At 44.9% G+C, this 18068-nt stretch overlaps 1 protein-coding gene across 2 annotated transcripts in view; it reads right to left on the bottom strand.

Moving 5' to 3' along the window:
- USP43 (ubiquitin specific peptidase 43) overlaps window positions 1-18068 on the bottom strand; it is a 61046-nt gene that overhangs the window by 21695 nt on the left and 21283 nt on the right. For both annotated transcript variants that reach the window (XM_007457837.1, XM_007457838.1), the window contains exons 4-9: window positions 12087-12179; window positions 10007-10142; window positions 7778-7913; window positions 6613-6748; window positions 4366-4477; window positions 659-762 (exon numbers count right to left, since the gene is read on the bottom strand). In XM_007457837.1, coding sequence (XP_007457899.1) covers window positions 659-762; window positions 4366-4477; window positions 6613-6748; window positions 7778-7913; window positions 10007-10142; window positions 12087-12179 — 717 coding nt within the window. The remainder of the gene's footprint in view (window positions 1-658; window positions 763-4365; window positions 4478-6612; window positions 6749-7777; window positions 7914-10006; window positions 10143-12086; window positions 12180-18068) is intronic.

Below are 18068 nucleotides of genomic sequence, written 5' to 3'. Positions count from 1 at the left end.
ACTCTTTCCAGCTGCTTGGGCTCAGCCCCTTTCAGAAGAGGTTGTCTGGCCTTAATGCGGAAGAGACAGGATAAGGAGAGAGTGGAAGATGTGAAATCAACAAGACACATATGGGGACTTCCCTGGCTGTCCAGTGGTTAGGGCTCCATGCTTCCACTGCATGGGGCATGGGTTCGATCCCTGGTCAGGGAACTAAGATCCTGCAAGCCACGCGGCGTGGCCAAAAAAAAAAAAAACAACAACCAAGACGCATATATACGAGTGACAGATAGGAGGATCTGCACCTAAAAGAAGGTTTTGAATGTACTGCAAGAAAAAAGTGGAGATGTCACATGCGTCCCTAACTGTCACCAAGATGATTCAAAAACAGGTTTTGAGCTCACGGAAGTACACAGTCCTTAACCAGCCGCGTGAATGTGCGTAAATTCACTAATCATTGGGAACCTCAGTGTCTCCCCATCTCTGAAGTGGCCGTCAGTCCCGCTCTAGACAAGAGGGTTGAAAGCACAGAATGTGTATAAGGACCTAACCCAGGCGCTGGTGCTGAAGACCAAAGGCAGCTAAGATTGTCATCAGTCTCATTGATACACAGCCTTGAAGGAGTCTAGTCAGGTAGGAACGTATGCATTCTCTTACCACGTCTGGAACATCCCCTTACCTGTCAACTGTCCAGTGATAGAGGGGCTGGCTGTCCTTTGGGGACAAGTAGCTGCAGGCCAGGGACAGCCCCACAACCCGGATGGAGAACAGTGACCCCAGGTTCTGCCAGGCCAAGAACAGGAAGCAGGTCATCCCACATGTTGGTGTGAATCAGACGGTTAAGTGCAAAGAAGTCACTCAAAAAATGTAACCTTTTGCTTATAGTTTATTTTGAATATGCCCTTAATAATTATTCCAAATCCAGAGATATAAAGACTTCAGTTTTTTTAGAAGATACACCCTATACCTTTTAACATAGTGATCTAATACCGTGTAACACATTAAATTCTCCAAAACAGTGAACACAGTGATTTAAAATAACACAGGTTTAAATGGAGCAAATGTTGGCACAGTTAATGGGGAATTAAACCAATTCTGTTCATTAATTATTAACAGCTAATTTACTTTATTAAGATGATTATTATCGTCACCAGATTACCAAAATGAGGCAATTATCTAAAAGCAAGTTAGTGTGCATTTTACGTCTCAGATGCTAAATAAGTATTTATACATGTCGAAATAAGCTGCGTAAAAGAAATACCACCTATGTTGTTATTCTAAGATGGACATTTTTTTCGTATTTTAACTTTTCTGAAATTGAAGTGAGCCTTAAACAGCCTTATTCACAATAGTCAACAGGTGGAAGCAACCCAAGTATCCATCAACAGATGGATGGATAAACAAAATGTGGTATATATGCACAATGGAATATTACTCAACCTTCAAAAGGAAGAAAATTCAGATGCATGATACAACGTGGATGGACCCTGAAAATCTTTTGCTTAGTGAAATAAGCCAGACACAGGAGGGCAAATATTGTATGATTCTGTTTATATGAGGTCCCTAGAGTAGCCAAATTCATAGAGACAGAAAGTAGAATGGAGGTTCTCACAGGCTAGGGGTTGGGGCAACGGGGAGTTGTTATTTAATGGGTATAATTTTTGTGGGTATGGTGAAAAATCTGGGGAGTATAGTGGTGATGGTTATGCAGCATGGTGAATATAATTAATGTACATTTGTGAACGGCTACAATACACATTACATACATTTTACCACAATGTCTAAAAAAAAAAAATCAATGGTCTCTTCAAGCAATGGAAATACAGTTCTTAAAATTGTCACTGATGACCTTGGCCACGACTAGAAAAAAATGAAGTGTTCTTACAAAGTCTGGCAAAGATAAGTGGCAGAAATCTCTACTTAAAAAACACTGACGAGGGCTCCCCTGGTGGCGCAGTGGTTGAGAGTCCGCCTGCCGAAGCAGGGGACACAGGTTCGTGCCCCGGTCCGGGAAGATCCCACATGCCGCGGAGCGGCTGGGCCCGTGAGCCATGGCCGCTGAGCCTGCGCGTCCGGAGCCTGTGCTCCGCAACGGGAGAGGCCACAACAGTGAGAGGCCCGCGTACCGCAAAAAACAAACAAACAAACAAACAACAACAACAAAAAACCACTGATGAAATGTAGGTTGAATTCAGGCAGGAGAAGAGAAGGAAAACATTATAATTCAAAGAAACAGGGACAGGGCAAAAGACCGTGTGACCCAAAACATAGTCAGGGGGCTGTGAGCCGACTCCTGGGCTGTGGCAGCTGATGAGGGGGAGGGGCAATAAGTGTGACATTTGGGGAGTGTGGACGCCTCACTGGACTATACCTACACTCTAGCTGACCTGCCGCTTCAACAAACACAAAACTGATGGCTGGAAGCAAGCTGACTTCAGGGGCTTGGATTCAGGGCTGGCCATGCGAGGGTGTACTTCCCAAGGAGAAGTTAGTTAAATCTGGGGGGGGAAAGCTCTTTTTCCTGGCACCCCTAATGGAGCCTTGCCGTTTGCATGGCAACATAATAAGGCACCTACACTGCATAGAAGCAGCTTGCCCTGCCTGCCCACAAAGAAAATTTACAAAGGAACCAGAAAAATTCCTAGGCAATGATCAATCTCTTTTCTTCATAATTTATGCAAATTAATCCCATCCAGCAAATTGGTCTTTTTTGTAAGAGACATTTTCCTGTCCTTCATTCTTGGCTAGGGAAATTCACTTTGGAACCTTCAATATATGTTCACTGCTTTTAATCTCTTTGGTTCAATGTTGAGAAGGCTGACAGGATTCTTTCCAAATTATTACCAATTCTTTTCAAATTCTTTTCAAACTCTTCAAAATATAAAAGCCTTGGGAATTCCCTGGTGGTAAGGTGGTTAGGCCTCGGCGCTTTCACTGCTGGGGCCAGGGTTTGATCCTAAGATGCCGCAAGCCACGCAGAGCGGCCAAAACAACAACAACAACAAAAACCAAAGTATAAGAGCCTACGGGTTAGATGGGTGAGCTAGCCTGGGAGCCTCACAACCACTTAGAACGCATTATTCTTACATTAAACCACGGGCATCCACACATTTGTCAATGTATCTATGGACAAGCGTCCATAGCTGAGTTGGAGGTTGCCTGTATTAGAATTTTGCAGGCCCCACTGACTGCTTCATCGGTCTCTAAATTTGAAATGACCGGAGAGATGCAGAGGCAAAAGCACACGGGAGACCAGCGGGGGAATAACAGCTGAGTTCAACGTTTGCATGTAAGCCGTTTCATCCACTCTCAACAGCCAGGAGCACAGGGTTTGGGGAAAGCTAAAGCTATTACTAGATATTCTGACCTACTTGGGGAGAAGTTCGAGTTTCTAATTTGGGCACCACGGCAGATCTCCTGGGCAGTCTGTGAAGCAAAAATCCTTTGGAGATAAAGATTTGGTGCAAATGTAGAAAAGGTCTTAAACAGACTGGTATTTCGTGTAAATCCCGAATCACAGTTTTCCCTAAGCAGGAAGACACATGAATTATGAAGAACTATGCAGAAATCCCTCTGAAATGGTTGGTACATCCCCCAGATGAAAAGTTCTTACTTAGAGAGTAGTTGGGGGAAAACAAAATTCTGAGGCTACCGACATGTCCCTAAACATGTTAAAGTCTTCTACGCCAAGCAGCCATCAGAACAGGTTCTGATACTATCGGGGCTGAAAGGAATGGTTTTAGAATTTGTTGTTTTTATTTGGAAACTACCAGTCTGAGAATAAATAAATGAGCAAGGCAAAAAGGTGTTGCCCCTTGAGTTTTTAACCTGTTTATCGAAAACTGGACAAAACTGTTTTAATACCTAGGTTTTCATATTTGGACATAAACATCGATTTTAATTTTCCACAGAAGTTATACCTCAAGTCCCTTGAAATTTTTGATCCAAATGTGTAAGTTACAGTTTATTACAATAAGCTCCCCTCCAAGAAGAACTATGGGAAGCCATAAATATACAAAACTGAGATGAGTGATGTAAATCCCACTCTTTCTTCCAATGATGTTTTGAAAGATTTAACGAGCAAAAGCTCCGTCCATGAAAGGTATTTTGTAATGCCACAAAGAGAGAAACAGCACGGACCATACAACGGTTATTTTCTTGCATATAAATCAAAGTTGTTTGATACGACAGTGTGAACACTGTCATTGACAGCAAATGCTTGTCTCTCCTGAGCTACCACTAGATTCCTACATCCCTCTCTCCACACCCCACCCCCCGACAACACACACACACACACACACACACACATCCCCCCCCCCCCCCAACACACACACACACACACACACACACACACACACACACACACACACACACTGACACACTGACCTGTATGGAAGCCTCGCTCTTCATGAGATAGCGGACCTTGCTGAGAATGCACTGATGGAGCTGGACCCATGAGATGGCTCTGTCTTCCCTAACCAGAAAAGGTGGCCCAAACCTGGAAATCCAAGGAAATGAGGTTATTTCGGCAAAAGAAAAACCAACAATACCCAACAGTCAAGAGCATTGGCTCTACTCTTTGGCTTCTCTCAACTGGATAAGAGTTGAGCACAAAACACAATACAAAATACCCATCTGAGACCCTCGTTATGAATGGAGACATGGCAGTGTAAAGAGGTGGCTGGGAAACCCTCTTCCCCAGAGGAAGAGCAAACTAAGAGAACACAGGACCCAGAGGAAAGCCAGGCAGAGATAAGCCCAGTGGACACATCGATGGCTTTGTGTATCAGGAATATTCTCGCAACTGGGAATTTTTTCCATATCCCGATCCGATGAGCACGCAGCAGTGAGCTTGTGGTGCCTAGACCGCCTGCTGTCAATTCCAGCTCTGCCCTGGGTACCTCTGGACAAATCACTGACCTTTGACTGCTCTCTGGCCCCACCTGCAAGGCTGCGTGAAGATCCAATGGGGTAAGAATGTGCTACTGTTGGATTAATTTTGCGAAAGTACAACACAAATACGAGCTGGTGCACTGGATGGGCAAGGGCACTGGGCGTCAATTGTTGAATAGACAGATGGGTTTATTTACCTTATCCTCTATTACTAGGCATTTGGGTTGTTTCCAATTTTTTATTTAAGCAATGCTTGCTCATGGCAGGAACTATACACGTTCTTTTGCCTATGCCTTTGGGTGCACATGACTAATTGTTTCTTTGGGATAAAGTCCCAGAAGTAGAAATAAGACCAAAGCTATTTATTTCCAACCTGCCCTCTAGAAAAGCCACACCAGTTTACCCGTGAAGCGTGTGCCCCATTCTCTTGACACTTGCCCAGAATGAGTATTATCAATTTTTTTAAGTTTTTTAATAGTCTGAAAGGTTAAGTAGAGCATCTTGCTATTGCCATCAGAATTTCTTCTACTACTAATGAAGCTGAATATTTTAACCTATGCCTGTATTTCTTCGGTGAATTAATGTTCATCTCTGTGGCTCATTTTACTAAAAGAATACTATTTCTGTCCCTAATCTGAGAGCTAGGTTTTATATGGCGGATATGCATCCTTCAGCTGTCACATGATGTAAATATTTTTCTTCGTTTGTGCTCTGCCTTTCAAATTTGCTTTTAGCTTAGCATTCTAAATGTATTTAAAACATTAGACTTTTCCTTGATAGCCTCCTGCCTTAGGTGTTAAAATAGCCCCCAACTCAAAGATATAAATATTCCCCTATATTACCTTCAAGTTATTTTATGGTTTCCTTTTCTGTAATTACCTCTCCAATCAATATATACATGAGAATTTATGGCGGGAGTAAAAAAATTGATTATTTAAAATAAAAAGAAAGCAAAATATCAGTCAGCCCAGGCTTAGTATTAAATAATTCATTCACTCCTGACTAATATGAAATACACCATTTTTATCATATAACAAATACTGAAGTGCACTTGACCTGTTCTGTGTCATTGATTTAAGTGTATACTCTTCCGCCTATATCACAATATTTTAATAATTAAAAATTTATTCTGTTTTACTAGAAAAATCCCTCTTCCTTCTTTCTCCTGCCCCCAATATTTTCTGGCTACTCTTACGAGTTTGTTCTTCCAGATAAATTTTACAAACATTTTATCCATCTAAAATTTTTTCATTGGAGTAATATCTTTTAAACATTTTATTTGCATTCTGTAAGAACACTATCTGGTTTTGTATATTTGTTATGCAACCAGTCACTTTCCTGAACTCTTTCATTAGTTCTAATTACTTTCAAGTTCTTGGTTTTCTGGATAGAAAATAATATAATTTGCAAATAGTGGTCATTTTACCTCCTTTTTCCAATAGCCAGTTTCTTTTTCCTTTGTCTTACTGCACTGCCTAGGCCTTACAACACAGTATAAAATAATGGTGAGAGCAAAAATCATTGTTCCTAAAACCAATAGGGAAACAATGTTAGCCATCTGCTTAAGGCAGTTATTTCTGATCCTCTTGATCACGAAGTACCTTACTCCCTACTCCTTGTTGATCAACTTTGAGAATGGATATTTAATTTTTTTCAAACTAGAATTATTCTAGGGCCAATTCCAAGTACATGTTGACACAACCCAGACATCATGTAAAAGAAGGATGAAGTTAAACATACCTGATGGCCTGCTGGCCTGAGCCCATCAAATTACAGAAGAGGATTAGCACTGTGGTCTCACTGTGGACGGGCAGGGATAATCGCTGACCCTCGCAGACTGCCAAGCGTGGAGAAATGGGTAGACCAGATGGACAAGCTGAAGGGCGAGAATTACATTTGTGTTCTTAAAGGAGCTGCTGCATTGGGTCAGAACCCTGGCTTCTAGCCCCTCTTCTCTTTGGTCATCCATTAACCACCCTTGGGAGACACTGGAGGGCTTCAGGGGAAGTGATATTAAGGTTCATGGCACTTGTTCCATCAGGCACCTGTCATAAGATGATATACATGGTAGTGAATTTGCTGTTGTGGTCAGCCAATTTTAAAGTATAGGCAGGGATTTTAATTAATACTTTTCAAAGCCAATCTGAAAAATACACCAAATCTCTCTGTTGACTCAGAGCAACTGCAGACACTTGGTTCCCACAGCCTGCCTGCCACCTAGGCTGGCCGAGGATATGGTCCAGGGCATAGGATTCATCTGGGGTATGTGTGTAACACTGGCACAAGGTCCTCTAAATATGAGCCTTACTGACTGGCTAATTGGACCAAAATGGATACTGACCTACAGTGAAAGGCTGTCAGAAACTGACCATCTTTGCCTATCCAAAGTTAAGGAAAAGTTAACATAGGGAAGTGGGACTGTTAACAAAAAGTCATTTAAGAATCTCTTTGGCCATCTATGCTCCAGTTTGTAACAGTTTTACTTCAAGCACTGACCTTGAACCATAAGAGTCCTGAAGACAAAGATTACCCCAGCACCTATTCTGAACAGTGGTTCTCAGAATGTGGTCCCAGGACCAGCAGCGTCAGCATCACCTGGGAACTTGCTAGACATGTAATTTCTCAGGCCCCAGCCCTGGCCTACGGAGTCAAAAACACTGTGGGCAGGGCTCAGAAATCTGTTTAAACAAGACCTCCAGGTGACTCTGATAGTAAGGTTTCAAGAACCCCTGTCTTAGTTGATTAGCTTTTATAATCAACCATCTGTACAACAAATATCGGAGAAGATAAGCCTGATATTTCCAAGTACTAAAATTAAGTGTCTTTTGCCTTAGCACACAATGAGTATCCTCTCAAACCTATAACTCATAATATCCAAATAACATTATGCAAAGCACTCGTGTACCTGAGAGCATCTCCTGGCCAGGTGATGGAGGGGCTTGGAAGGCATACACATTATCTCCCTCTGCAATACTATTCAAGTCCTCTTCATCAAAGAAAGACCGCTGGAGTCCACTGGGATGCAGTTCAACCAAGATCACCTGGAATGAGGAGGATCACTTTCCCTCTAGTTTCTCAAAGGGAACTTAACAAACACATCATGCCTTTTTTTTATTTATTCATTTATTTATGTCTTTTTAAAAAAATATTTATTTATTTATTTTTGGCTGCGTTGGGTCTTCATTGCTGCGCGCGGGCTTTCTCTAGTTGCGGTGCGCGGGCTTCTCATTGCGGTGGCTTCTCTTGTTGCGGAGCACGGGCTCTAGGTGCGTGGGCTTCAGTAGTTGTGGCACGTGGGCTCAGCAGTTGTGGCTCACAGGCTCTAGAGCGCACGCTCAGTAGTTGTGGCGCACAGGCTTAGTGGCTCTGCGGCATGTGGGATCTTCCCAGACCAGGGATTGAACCCGTGTCCCCTGAACTGGCAGGCAGATTCTTAACCGCTGTGCCACCAGGGAAGTCCCCTATAAGTCTTTTTTTTTTTTTTTTTTTTAATTTATTTTTGGCTGTGTTGGGTCTTCGTTGCTGTGCGTGGGCTTTCCCTAGTTGCGGTGAGCAAGGTCTACTCTTTGTTGTGGTGCGCGGGCTTCTCACTGTGGTGGATTCTCTTATTGCAGAGCATGGGCTCTAGGCACACGGGCTTCAGTAGTTGTGGCACGCAGGCTCAGCAGTTGTGGCTCGGGGGTTTTGAAGCACAGGCTCAGTAGTTGTGGGACCCGGGCTTAGCTGCTCCGTGGCACGTGGGATCTTCCTGGACCAGGGCTCAAACCCATGTCCCCTGAATTGGCAGGCGGATTCTTAACCACTGCACCACCAGGGAAGTCCCCATCATGCCTTTTAAATTCCTGACAGTCCTTTTACTCTCTTAAAGTTTCAAACTCTACCTCTCTTAGACTTCTCCCCTTTTGATCTTTTATTACTGCTATTTTTTCCCCCAAGACTCTCTCTCACCCACTGTCCTATACTCTCTCCCTCACTATAGATTCCCATATAGCACTTTGGGTTTACAAAGCAAGATACACACATTTTTTTTCCCCAGTTGAGATCCTCATTAAAATGGTGAGAGAGGTCAGAGGGATTGACTGGGTGGGGGCAGGAAGGAGTCCACTGGGGTGATGGAGCCTCAATAATCATGGTGGTTACACATATGTACATGCATGCAAAAATTCAAGTTATAACCCTAAGACATGGACACTTTCTTGTACCTATGTTATTCCTTAACAAAAAGGTTAAAAATACTCTTTAATTAGAAAACAATCCCACGAGGTCACCAGAGAAGTGTAAAATTTCCATTTTACAGTTAAAGAAACAGAGGACCAATTACTTTGTCCAAGGTCAGAAAACCAGGAGGGACTGAATCACAATTAGAACCCCACTGCGAGCCCTCCTCATCATACTGCATTACTTTTCACCACCATCACTTCTACCCTGTCCTTTCATGGGGGGCCCTGTTCGGAGTCTGCCCTCCAAAGTCAAGTGAATCCAAACTCTTTACCGAGACACTAAAAAAAAAAAAAAAAAAAAAAAATTGGAGCACGTCCATCCCACTCTCTTCCAAATTGCCTCTCTCATATACACACCACAAGTTCCTTCAGTAGTTCCTTATATTTCATTTATTGTCCCTTCAGTCTCCTGGCTTATATTCTTGGGAGTGAAAGTATAGAATAGTGGTTGTGAAATCAAACCATCTGCGTTTGATTTCAAATCCTGGCCCAGCCACTTACCAGCTGTGTGACCTTGGGCAAGTCACTCAACTTCTCGGTGCTTGCTGCTAAAATGAGGATGATTGTAATATCTACCTCACAGGATGGTGGTGAGGAGTAAATGAGCTATAAAGTTCATAGAATGGTACTCAGCACTTAGTAAGCCCTACTGAGAGTCAGCTATTGTTGAAATGATGATGATTGATTGTAATCATCATCACCTTCTTGGAAGACAAAGGTGGTATCCTTTTCTGGTTATTTTGTGAAAATGCAGGGAGAGGTCAAGGCCGCGTCAGCACAGACACCAGGGACTATTAATCAAACAGAAACTCAGGAGTCACTCAGGAATCACCGCGAGCCAGAAATTAACCTAAACACTCTAGACAGCCGGCCCAGCTAGCATCCATCAATCCCATCACCAGGCCCCATCACACCTCATCCACAGGGATGCCACCTTCCTCTGCAACCATCTTCCTCAGGGCTGCCACCGTGCTGAGGATTGGCACGGCCAGGCCAACCCGCAGGAACCGCTGGCTCTTAGAGGGGAAGACCAAGGTGACGCTCAAGAATCTGGAAAATAGGAAGGAGGCCACATCCTTAAAGGACTGACATGGATTGTTGCCACCATCACTGATAATGGATCAAGTTCAGCACTTAGGCAAATCTCTGCTTCCTGGTCGGGTCTTTGCCCTTTAGGTATGCTGTCACCAGGTGGCAGTGGAGAGCCAAATCTCCAAGGGTCTCCGCTGAGTGTACTTTTCCAGCAAGTTAAAAATAAAAGATATTTGATTAAGAATCACAATACAGACCTTCCTCAACTTATGATGGGATTACATCCCGACAAACCCATTCACTGTAAATTGAAAACATCTTAAATCGAAAATACATTTAATAAAACTAAACTACCGAACAGCACAGCTTAGCCCCGCCTACCTTGAACGTGCTCAGAACACTTACATTAGCCTACAGTTGGGCCAGATCATCTAACACAAAGCTTCCGTGCTAATAAGGCGTTGAATCGCTCATGTAACTTATTGAGTACTATATGGAAAGTGAAAAACAGTGATTTTAGGTGTATCGGTTGTTTACCCTCGTGATCACCAGGCTGGACTGGGAGCTGTGGTGCTCCCCTGCCCAGCCTCACAAGAGAGGACCACACCTCATACCGCTCATCTGGGAAAAGATCAAAATTCAAACTGTGAAGCACCGTCTCTACTGAACGCGCATCACTTTCGTACCGTTGTAAAGTCAAAATACTGTAATACCAAAGCATCGTAAGTCAGGGACCATCTGTACAGATCTATATAGTCTCCAGGTTCTGTTTGTTAAATAGATAATCTTAAGCAAAAAGAAACTTCAAAGTCTGAGAGGTAGAGCAGGCAAGCTTCTTCCAGGACAACTCAACACTGTTGATGAGGCTCTCCTCTCCCCCTGAAGTTCTCCCTGGGTGACTGGATCCAGCCCTTCTGCCCCCCAAGCTCTCTGGACTCTCTCTGGTCCTACTTCCTACTACCCCCAGCAGCACACCAGGGCTCACCCCTCCCGCTTCTGTTTCCCCTGCTCTATACTGCAGTAATTATCTAATTCATACAACTAGTTAGCCGAACTGGGACTTGAACCCAGGCAGTCTGACCCGAGTCAGTGGTCCTAACCACTGTGCTATGCTGCATCAGGCCAGGTATCACAGCTCGTATCTATCAGTAGCCATCATCTGATGATAGGATAAGCCAGTGTTATATTTGTGGCATAGACAGTCAGCAGCACAGGAATTCAGAGCAGAAAGGGGGATTAAGTTGCCGGGAAAGGCTTCACAAAGCCGTCATGTCTTCACTGCATCCTAAAGATGGAGGATGTCAACAGACAGAGGGCAAGAGAAATGGTTTTCACAAAGGTGAGGAACCCAGGGAAGAAATGCCGCCTTCCATGACAGTGAAGGCGCCCCATATAGTTCGCTAAAATTCCATGAGACTGACACGGGCCATTGCCTTAACAGTCACTGCCAAGCCCTGGGCTTCTGGGACGCTTGCACTACGTGCTTCTTGCTTTTGCAGTGACCACACCTCCTACCTAACGCTGCCTCCTCTTTTCTTTTTTTTTTCCTCATATCTCCCAACAACCCTTTTCCTTTTGCTTTGCTCCTTAAATAAACCTTTTCCTACACCTTCACTAAGAGGAAAAAGGATTTGGAAATAAAGCAGGGGAAAGCAGAGGGTGACAGATTTTCTCCAGTTCGCCCCTGTCTGATTGAGTGGTACCAACTGGCTGGTGCTGGCTTCTGAATGGGCCAAAGACATAAGCCTGGCAACAGGGCTGATAAACAAAAGCATGTTTATAATTCCTTCCTCGGCTAAAGAAGGGACTCTGTAACCTTTCACGTTAATTGTCCCATTCAATCACTGAATTCAATCACTGAAGCTGCAAAGCTTGGCTGAGAAGCAAAGGAGAAAATGCAGCTGCAAGCCCAAAAGATTCCCAAGGATGGAAGTCAAGTTCACGGGCATGATGCTCACGTACCTCGTCTGTCGCAATGGGATAGGCAGTGACACACACAGGAAAGGATCGAAGGTGTTGCTCTGTTTCAGGCAGTGGGGACAGGTCAAGGAAGATCTGTGAGGATATAGAGGATACACATTCAAGTTTAATCACACTGAACAGTTTGGCAGTTCCTCAAAAAGTTAATTAGAGAGCCACCATTGCAATTCCACTCCGAGATCTATACCACAGAGAATTGAAAACAGGTATTCAAATCCTTGTACACAGAGGTTCATGGCAGCATTATTCACAATAGTCAAAGGGTGGATACAACTCAAGTGTCCGTCAATGGGTAAACGGGTAAACAAAATGTGTTACAGACACATAATGATTATTATTCAGCCATGAGGTCCTGACACTTGTTACATGAATGAACCTCGAAAACATCATGTGAGTAAAAGAAGCCAGGCACCAAAGGCCACATATTTATGATTCCAATTATATGAAACATTGGAGTGGGTAAAGCCATAGGGACAGAAAGCAGACTGGCGGTTGCCAGGTGCTGAGAAGAGGGAGGCCTGGGGAGTGACTGCTTCATGGGTACCAGGTTTTCTTCTGGGGGTGACGACAATGGTTAGGAACTAGAAAAAAGTGGTGGTTGCACACCATGGTGGGTGTACATTCCGCTGAATTGCACACTTAAAATGGTTAATTCTATGTTATGTGACTCATCTCAATTTCTTAAAAAGGATGAAGTTTAGTCACATGCACGAGTGCACTGAGTATGGGAAGGGATGCTGTAACCCCTCCAAATAGAAAGATACTGTGCCAGCTTTCAAGCTCAAAGGTCTCAGCCTCACTGGGCCCCAGAATCACATAGGATGCTTTTTTCAAATGCAGATGTCCAGGCCCCACTCCTCAAGATTCTGTTTCAAGGGAGGCAGGGAGAGAGAGGCAGTCATCAGAATTTTAAAAGCTCCCCAGGTGACTCTAGTGTTCAGCCAGGCAGAGAACCACTGATGCAATCCACCTGCCTTATTGTACGGCTAAAGGAAACAAAGTTCAGAAAATAGCAGCTAGTAGTAACAGCTAACGGTGAAAGAATTTACTAAAAACTGGGCATTGTGCATGGATTAACCCGTGTGCTAGCCATAATAACCAGGATGATCCCCATTTTACAGAAGAAAAAACTGACACACAGAGAGGTTAAGTCACTTGCCCAAGGACACACAGCTCTTAAGTGGCAGAGCTGGCTCAGGTTCCAGAGCCCATGCCCATCATCATTTCTTCAGAGTCGTTAGTACAAGTAGATCCACATAGTTTATTTATATTCTTTAAGCTCTTTGAAATTTAACACTCCCATATTTAGCATGTATCTCTGAGAGGGAGAGGCGAGTTTTATATTCCACCCGGGTGCTCTTATTTTATTTCCTTCATCATATAATGCTCCATATTCTTCCAAGATATAAGGGGTTTCTGGATGCTACATTCCTTCTCCTAAAATCTATATGAATTTCCTTGGGAACAGGCGAGAGTACTCCGCCACAGGCCCTGCTCTCAGCACTGGACAGCCCTAGGGTAAATCAGCAAGAAAACCAGAGCTGGGATCAGAATCAGGTTTCCTGAATCTCGACAGAAAGCACCAGTCCTGCTGGATTGGTTTTCCATTGAGCAGACAAAATAGAAAAAGCCAGGGCCCAGCAAGAACCCCTGAGGTTTTCAGGGTGTTGTCCCAGGCAACCCTAAGTGCTCTGCTCATAGCAAGTAGGCTTTCCTGGATACAAGTTAATAGAATGCCAACCATGATTTTAGAAAACAGAACCGAGTACAGACCGCAGTACTTAATATTCAGTCACTCTCTGGTAAATTTCCCTCTGGGAAAACCATAGCAATATTTTGGTAAAAAGAATGCATCAGACATCAAGCTCCAACCAGCAGGGGGACCTGCCATTTGTGGGGGCCCCTCTGCCACCCCAGCTTCTCTCCCTCCCCTCTCATCCCCATCACGTACCGTGGCGTAACATAGGCCTGAAGCATGTATTTTTGTCCTTGGGAAATTTCCAAATCCCTGTTTCATATTTAAGTGAACAAATGAGAAGGAATATTTTTCTTTGACTTATGCATTTTTTCTTTAAAGCTACTAAAACTAAGCAAGGCTGCATTTTTCTTGCAGATACATCACAGTCAACTGATTCAGGGATATGGCCTTTAGATTAAGCCATGAATCTCTGGCAGGGAGCAAGAGATGTGTAGTTTGGCGAAATCACAGAACAGCCTAATTTTGTATTTAAAGAATGGGGAAAATATATTGTTTTCATAATAAACCACAGAGAGGACATGAAATGCATCTGTTCCTCAAAGGATGAGAAATGAGGAAAGTGAGTGCGACCAACAGATCAGGGGGAAGGGCAGTGTCACTTTCACAGAAAACTGCAGATGTTACCAGGCTCCATCTACACCTCAAATGTGGCCTGGGGGTCCTTTCGTCCTTGCCATCTCCCCCAGAGTTTCACAGTCCTGTCCTACTATCGCCCAGGTACTCACAGAGGAAAGACAGAAAATCACCCCAATGCCTTTCAATGTTCACTTGCCCATCTCCCTAAGCTATTTCATCCTCCTTGTCAAATTGTTTCTGTTCCAAAGCCAGCCTCTCACCTGCTGCTGAAACTCAGAACTGCTCTTTGCTCTCCACTGGTTACAAATGTCCCAAAATGGCACTGCTTGTTTCACATTCTGGCCTCTCACTGCTGCTGAATATATGTCTGACACCTCCAACCTGGCCAGCTTCACCTGCTCGCTGGCTGGCGAGACGGATGTCCAAGTCGGCAAGGTAATTATGATGACGCACAAGCAAAATGTCACCTCTCCAAGATCTGTTCCGAGGAAGCCTTCCAAAACATACTCTGCCTAAAAGGGAATGCTGCCTGTAATGGGGAGCAGATTAGGCTTTCTGTGAATAAAAGCTATGAATGCTGTGAAGAGATGAACACACACACACACACACAATCCCACCTGTAGCCCAAACTCCAACGTTGCAACAATCCTTGGCTATTAAACTTGCAGATGTTTTCAGGCTGTGGTAATAATCATATAGAATAACGACATTATTTGCCCTCTAGTTTATAACCTCCAGCACCCCAGTACTATTCTTCCTTCTCTCCTCCAGCCAAAGGTAAAAACTCAGCCCCCTAAAAAGGAGGACAAGGGAGATGGAGGGAGAATCTCGGTGAACAGGGATCTCTGAATTAACCCATAATAACATTTCCAGCTTTCAATTTCATAAAGGCCGATGCCAGGGCAGCCCTCCATCCCAGGCAACCTCCCCCCGAGGAAAAGAGGCTGAAGAGTGTCCAGGACAGCAAGTACCACCCTCAGGGGCCCCAGTGTGGAGCTGGTGCCCACCGACGGCTACAGAAAATCACTTTTCAGACCTCAAAAGTCCTAGCCTAGATGGACGTCTCTAACTATATTTTTTCTTCACTCTGGACCAGCAGGCAGAAAGCAGCTATTTTCAGCTGTCACCAGTCTTTTTTTTTCCAGCATGAATATCTTGCTTCTTACTCATCATTCTATAGTAATCGACAAAGGGTCCTTGCGGTCCTTAGTCTCGGATCAGCTCAAATGTCACTTCACAAATCCTCCCCTGACTCACGCCTCAGGATACTGTGATTTATAATAAGAAATATATAACTGGTCTCCAACAGTTGTTCCAGACACAGAGCTCCTACAGCTTTTGGAATTTCCTAAGTGATAAGAGCAAGAATGAAGGTAAAAGGAGCTATTCATAACAAACCCCACCCCACCACACCTGAGTTTATGCTAATGAGGTGATATCTGGAAAGCCCCCAGAGAAAACCACAGGAGGGGGGCTGGTTGCCAGAGGGACCAAGCATGGGATTAGAGGGCTCCACCCCTACCTCCTGGGAAAAAAAAGAAGGGGGTCAGAGGTTGAGTTAACCACGTATGGCCAATAATTGGATCAATCATGCCTACATAATGTTGCTTCCATAAAAACCCCAGCAGAAGGGGCTGGGAGAGCTTCCAGGTTGGTTACCGTGGGGAGGTGCTGGGAGGGTGGTGCACCCAGCGAGGGGTGCGGAACCTCGCCCCTTCCCACAGACCTTGCGCTATGAATCTCCCATCTGGCTGTTCCTGAGTTATAGCCTTTGCAAATCAACTGGTAACCTGGTAAGTAAACGGTTTTCCTGAGTTCTGTGAGCCACTCCAGCAAATCATTGAACCTGAGGAGGGGGCCGTGGAAACCTCCAATTTATAGCCAGTCGGTCAGCAGCGCAGGTGACGACCCAGGACTTGCAATTGGTGTCCGGTGGGCAGGCGGTCCGGTGGGGCTGAGCCCTTAACCTGAGGGGTCCGTGCCCACTCTAAGTAGGTAGTGCCAGAATTGAGTTAAATTGTAGGACACTCAGTTGGCGTCCAGAGAGAATCGCAGAATTGCTTGGTGTGGGAAAAACACCCACACATCTGGGGTCAGAAGGATTGTGAGTGTGGTAGTAGTCGAGTAATGCAAAGGGAAACAAGAGTTTTTTTCCGCTTTCGCATCCATAACATGCACTTCAAAGCTTCCTCCATTTTTCCATCAAAGCACATGCCAGTTATACAACTATGTAATAACCCAGGAGTCACCCTAGATGCTCATTGTTTCCTTGGTCCCTCCGCCCCTGACCCTTAAACCCGCAGGCAAGTCCTGTTGACTCTGTTCCCCACCAGCCCACGTCCCTCCATCTCCATCACTACCTCATGGTCCAGCCACCACCATTCTCCCACTGAGAGAACAGCACATCACCTGCTGCTCCAGCTCCCAGCCCTGCCTCCCTTCATCACCAAAACAACAGCCAATTTCTTTCGTTTTTCTTCTTTTTTGTTTTGGCCACACCGCAGGGTGTGTGGGATCAGATCCCCGACCAGGGATCAGCCCTGTGCCACCTGCAGTGGAAGTGCCGAGTCTTAACCACTGGACTGCCAGGGAAGTCCCCACCAGCCAATTGCTTAAATGGAAAATTAGACCACACCCTGCCTTAAACTTTGCAGTGGTTCCCTTTGCCCCTTAGGCTACAACCCACACTACCAGGTGCGCACCCACCTGTCCAGCCTCACCTCCCACCCCTCACTACTCGATGGCCCTCTGTTCCTTGAACTTGCCTGGATCACTCCCACCCCCAGACCCTTTGCTGCTTTTCCTGCCTGGAATACCCTGTCCCCAAGTATTTCAACGGCTGGCTCCTTGTCACTCAGTTCTCAGCTCAAATGTCCCCTCTGCAAAGAAGCCTGGCCTGAACACCTTATCTAAGGTTAGCTGCCTACCCCGCCTCCCAGGTGACATTCATCATCGTCGCAGTTTGCGTGTGTATTATGTGTGTATTCTCTTAACACCTCCCCCAGTAGAATGTGAGCTCTTTGAGAACAGGGGCTGACTCCTTTCACAGCTCAATTCCCAGCACCTAGAAGAGGACCTGGCACGTAGTAGGCATGGATTAAATACCCAGAGAATAAAGGGATCTGCTTGGTTAGTATTTCCTCTTGTGGGCAAGGAGTTACACCCTTCGTTGTAGCCACTGGACCAAGCGCAGTATCAGATGCTCAAGGATGTGCAAGAAGGAAAAGAGGAGGTGTGGACAAGAAGGGAAGAAGGTAGAGAGAATGAATGAGTGGAGAAAGGAGGCAGATCTACGGTACGGGGACACAGAGGAGGGGCACCTGAAGCCAATCACGGTGACCCTTCCCCAAGCTCTAACCCGCCCTTGCCTTATGCCTCCCCCTCCCTCCTTCTAGATTTTCTTCTCCCTCCTCCTCTATTCTTCTTTTCCCCTGTCTCCTTATTTTGCTTTCAGGCAGTCTCTGCTTTGAGTACCTGGAGATAAGACAGATGCCCTGCAAGCAGCTTTCATGGCTAAAAGGTTAGTTAGTAGACACGAAATCTAGGTTTCCTCCATGTAAATCTCATAGTGCACCACCACTTCTCTTAGGAAATCAGTGGGCATTTCTTTTTTTTTGCGGGGGGGGGGG

The sequence above is a fragment of the Lipotes vexillifer genome, unplaced genomic scaffold, assembly GCF_000442215.2.
Source record: "Lipotes vexillifer unplaced genomic scaffold, Lipotes_vexillifer_v1.1 scaffold611, whole genome shotgun sequence".
NCBI classification, from domain to species: Eukaryota; Metazoa; Chordata; class Mammalia; order Artiodactyla; family Lipotidae; genus Lipotes; species Lipotes vexillifer.
The sequence above is the reverse complement of the archived record's forward strand: the minus strand, read 5'-3'. Positions and strand labels throughout refer to the sequence as shown.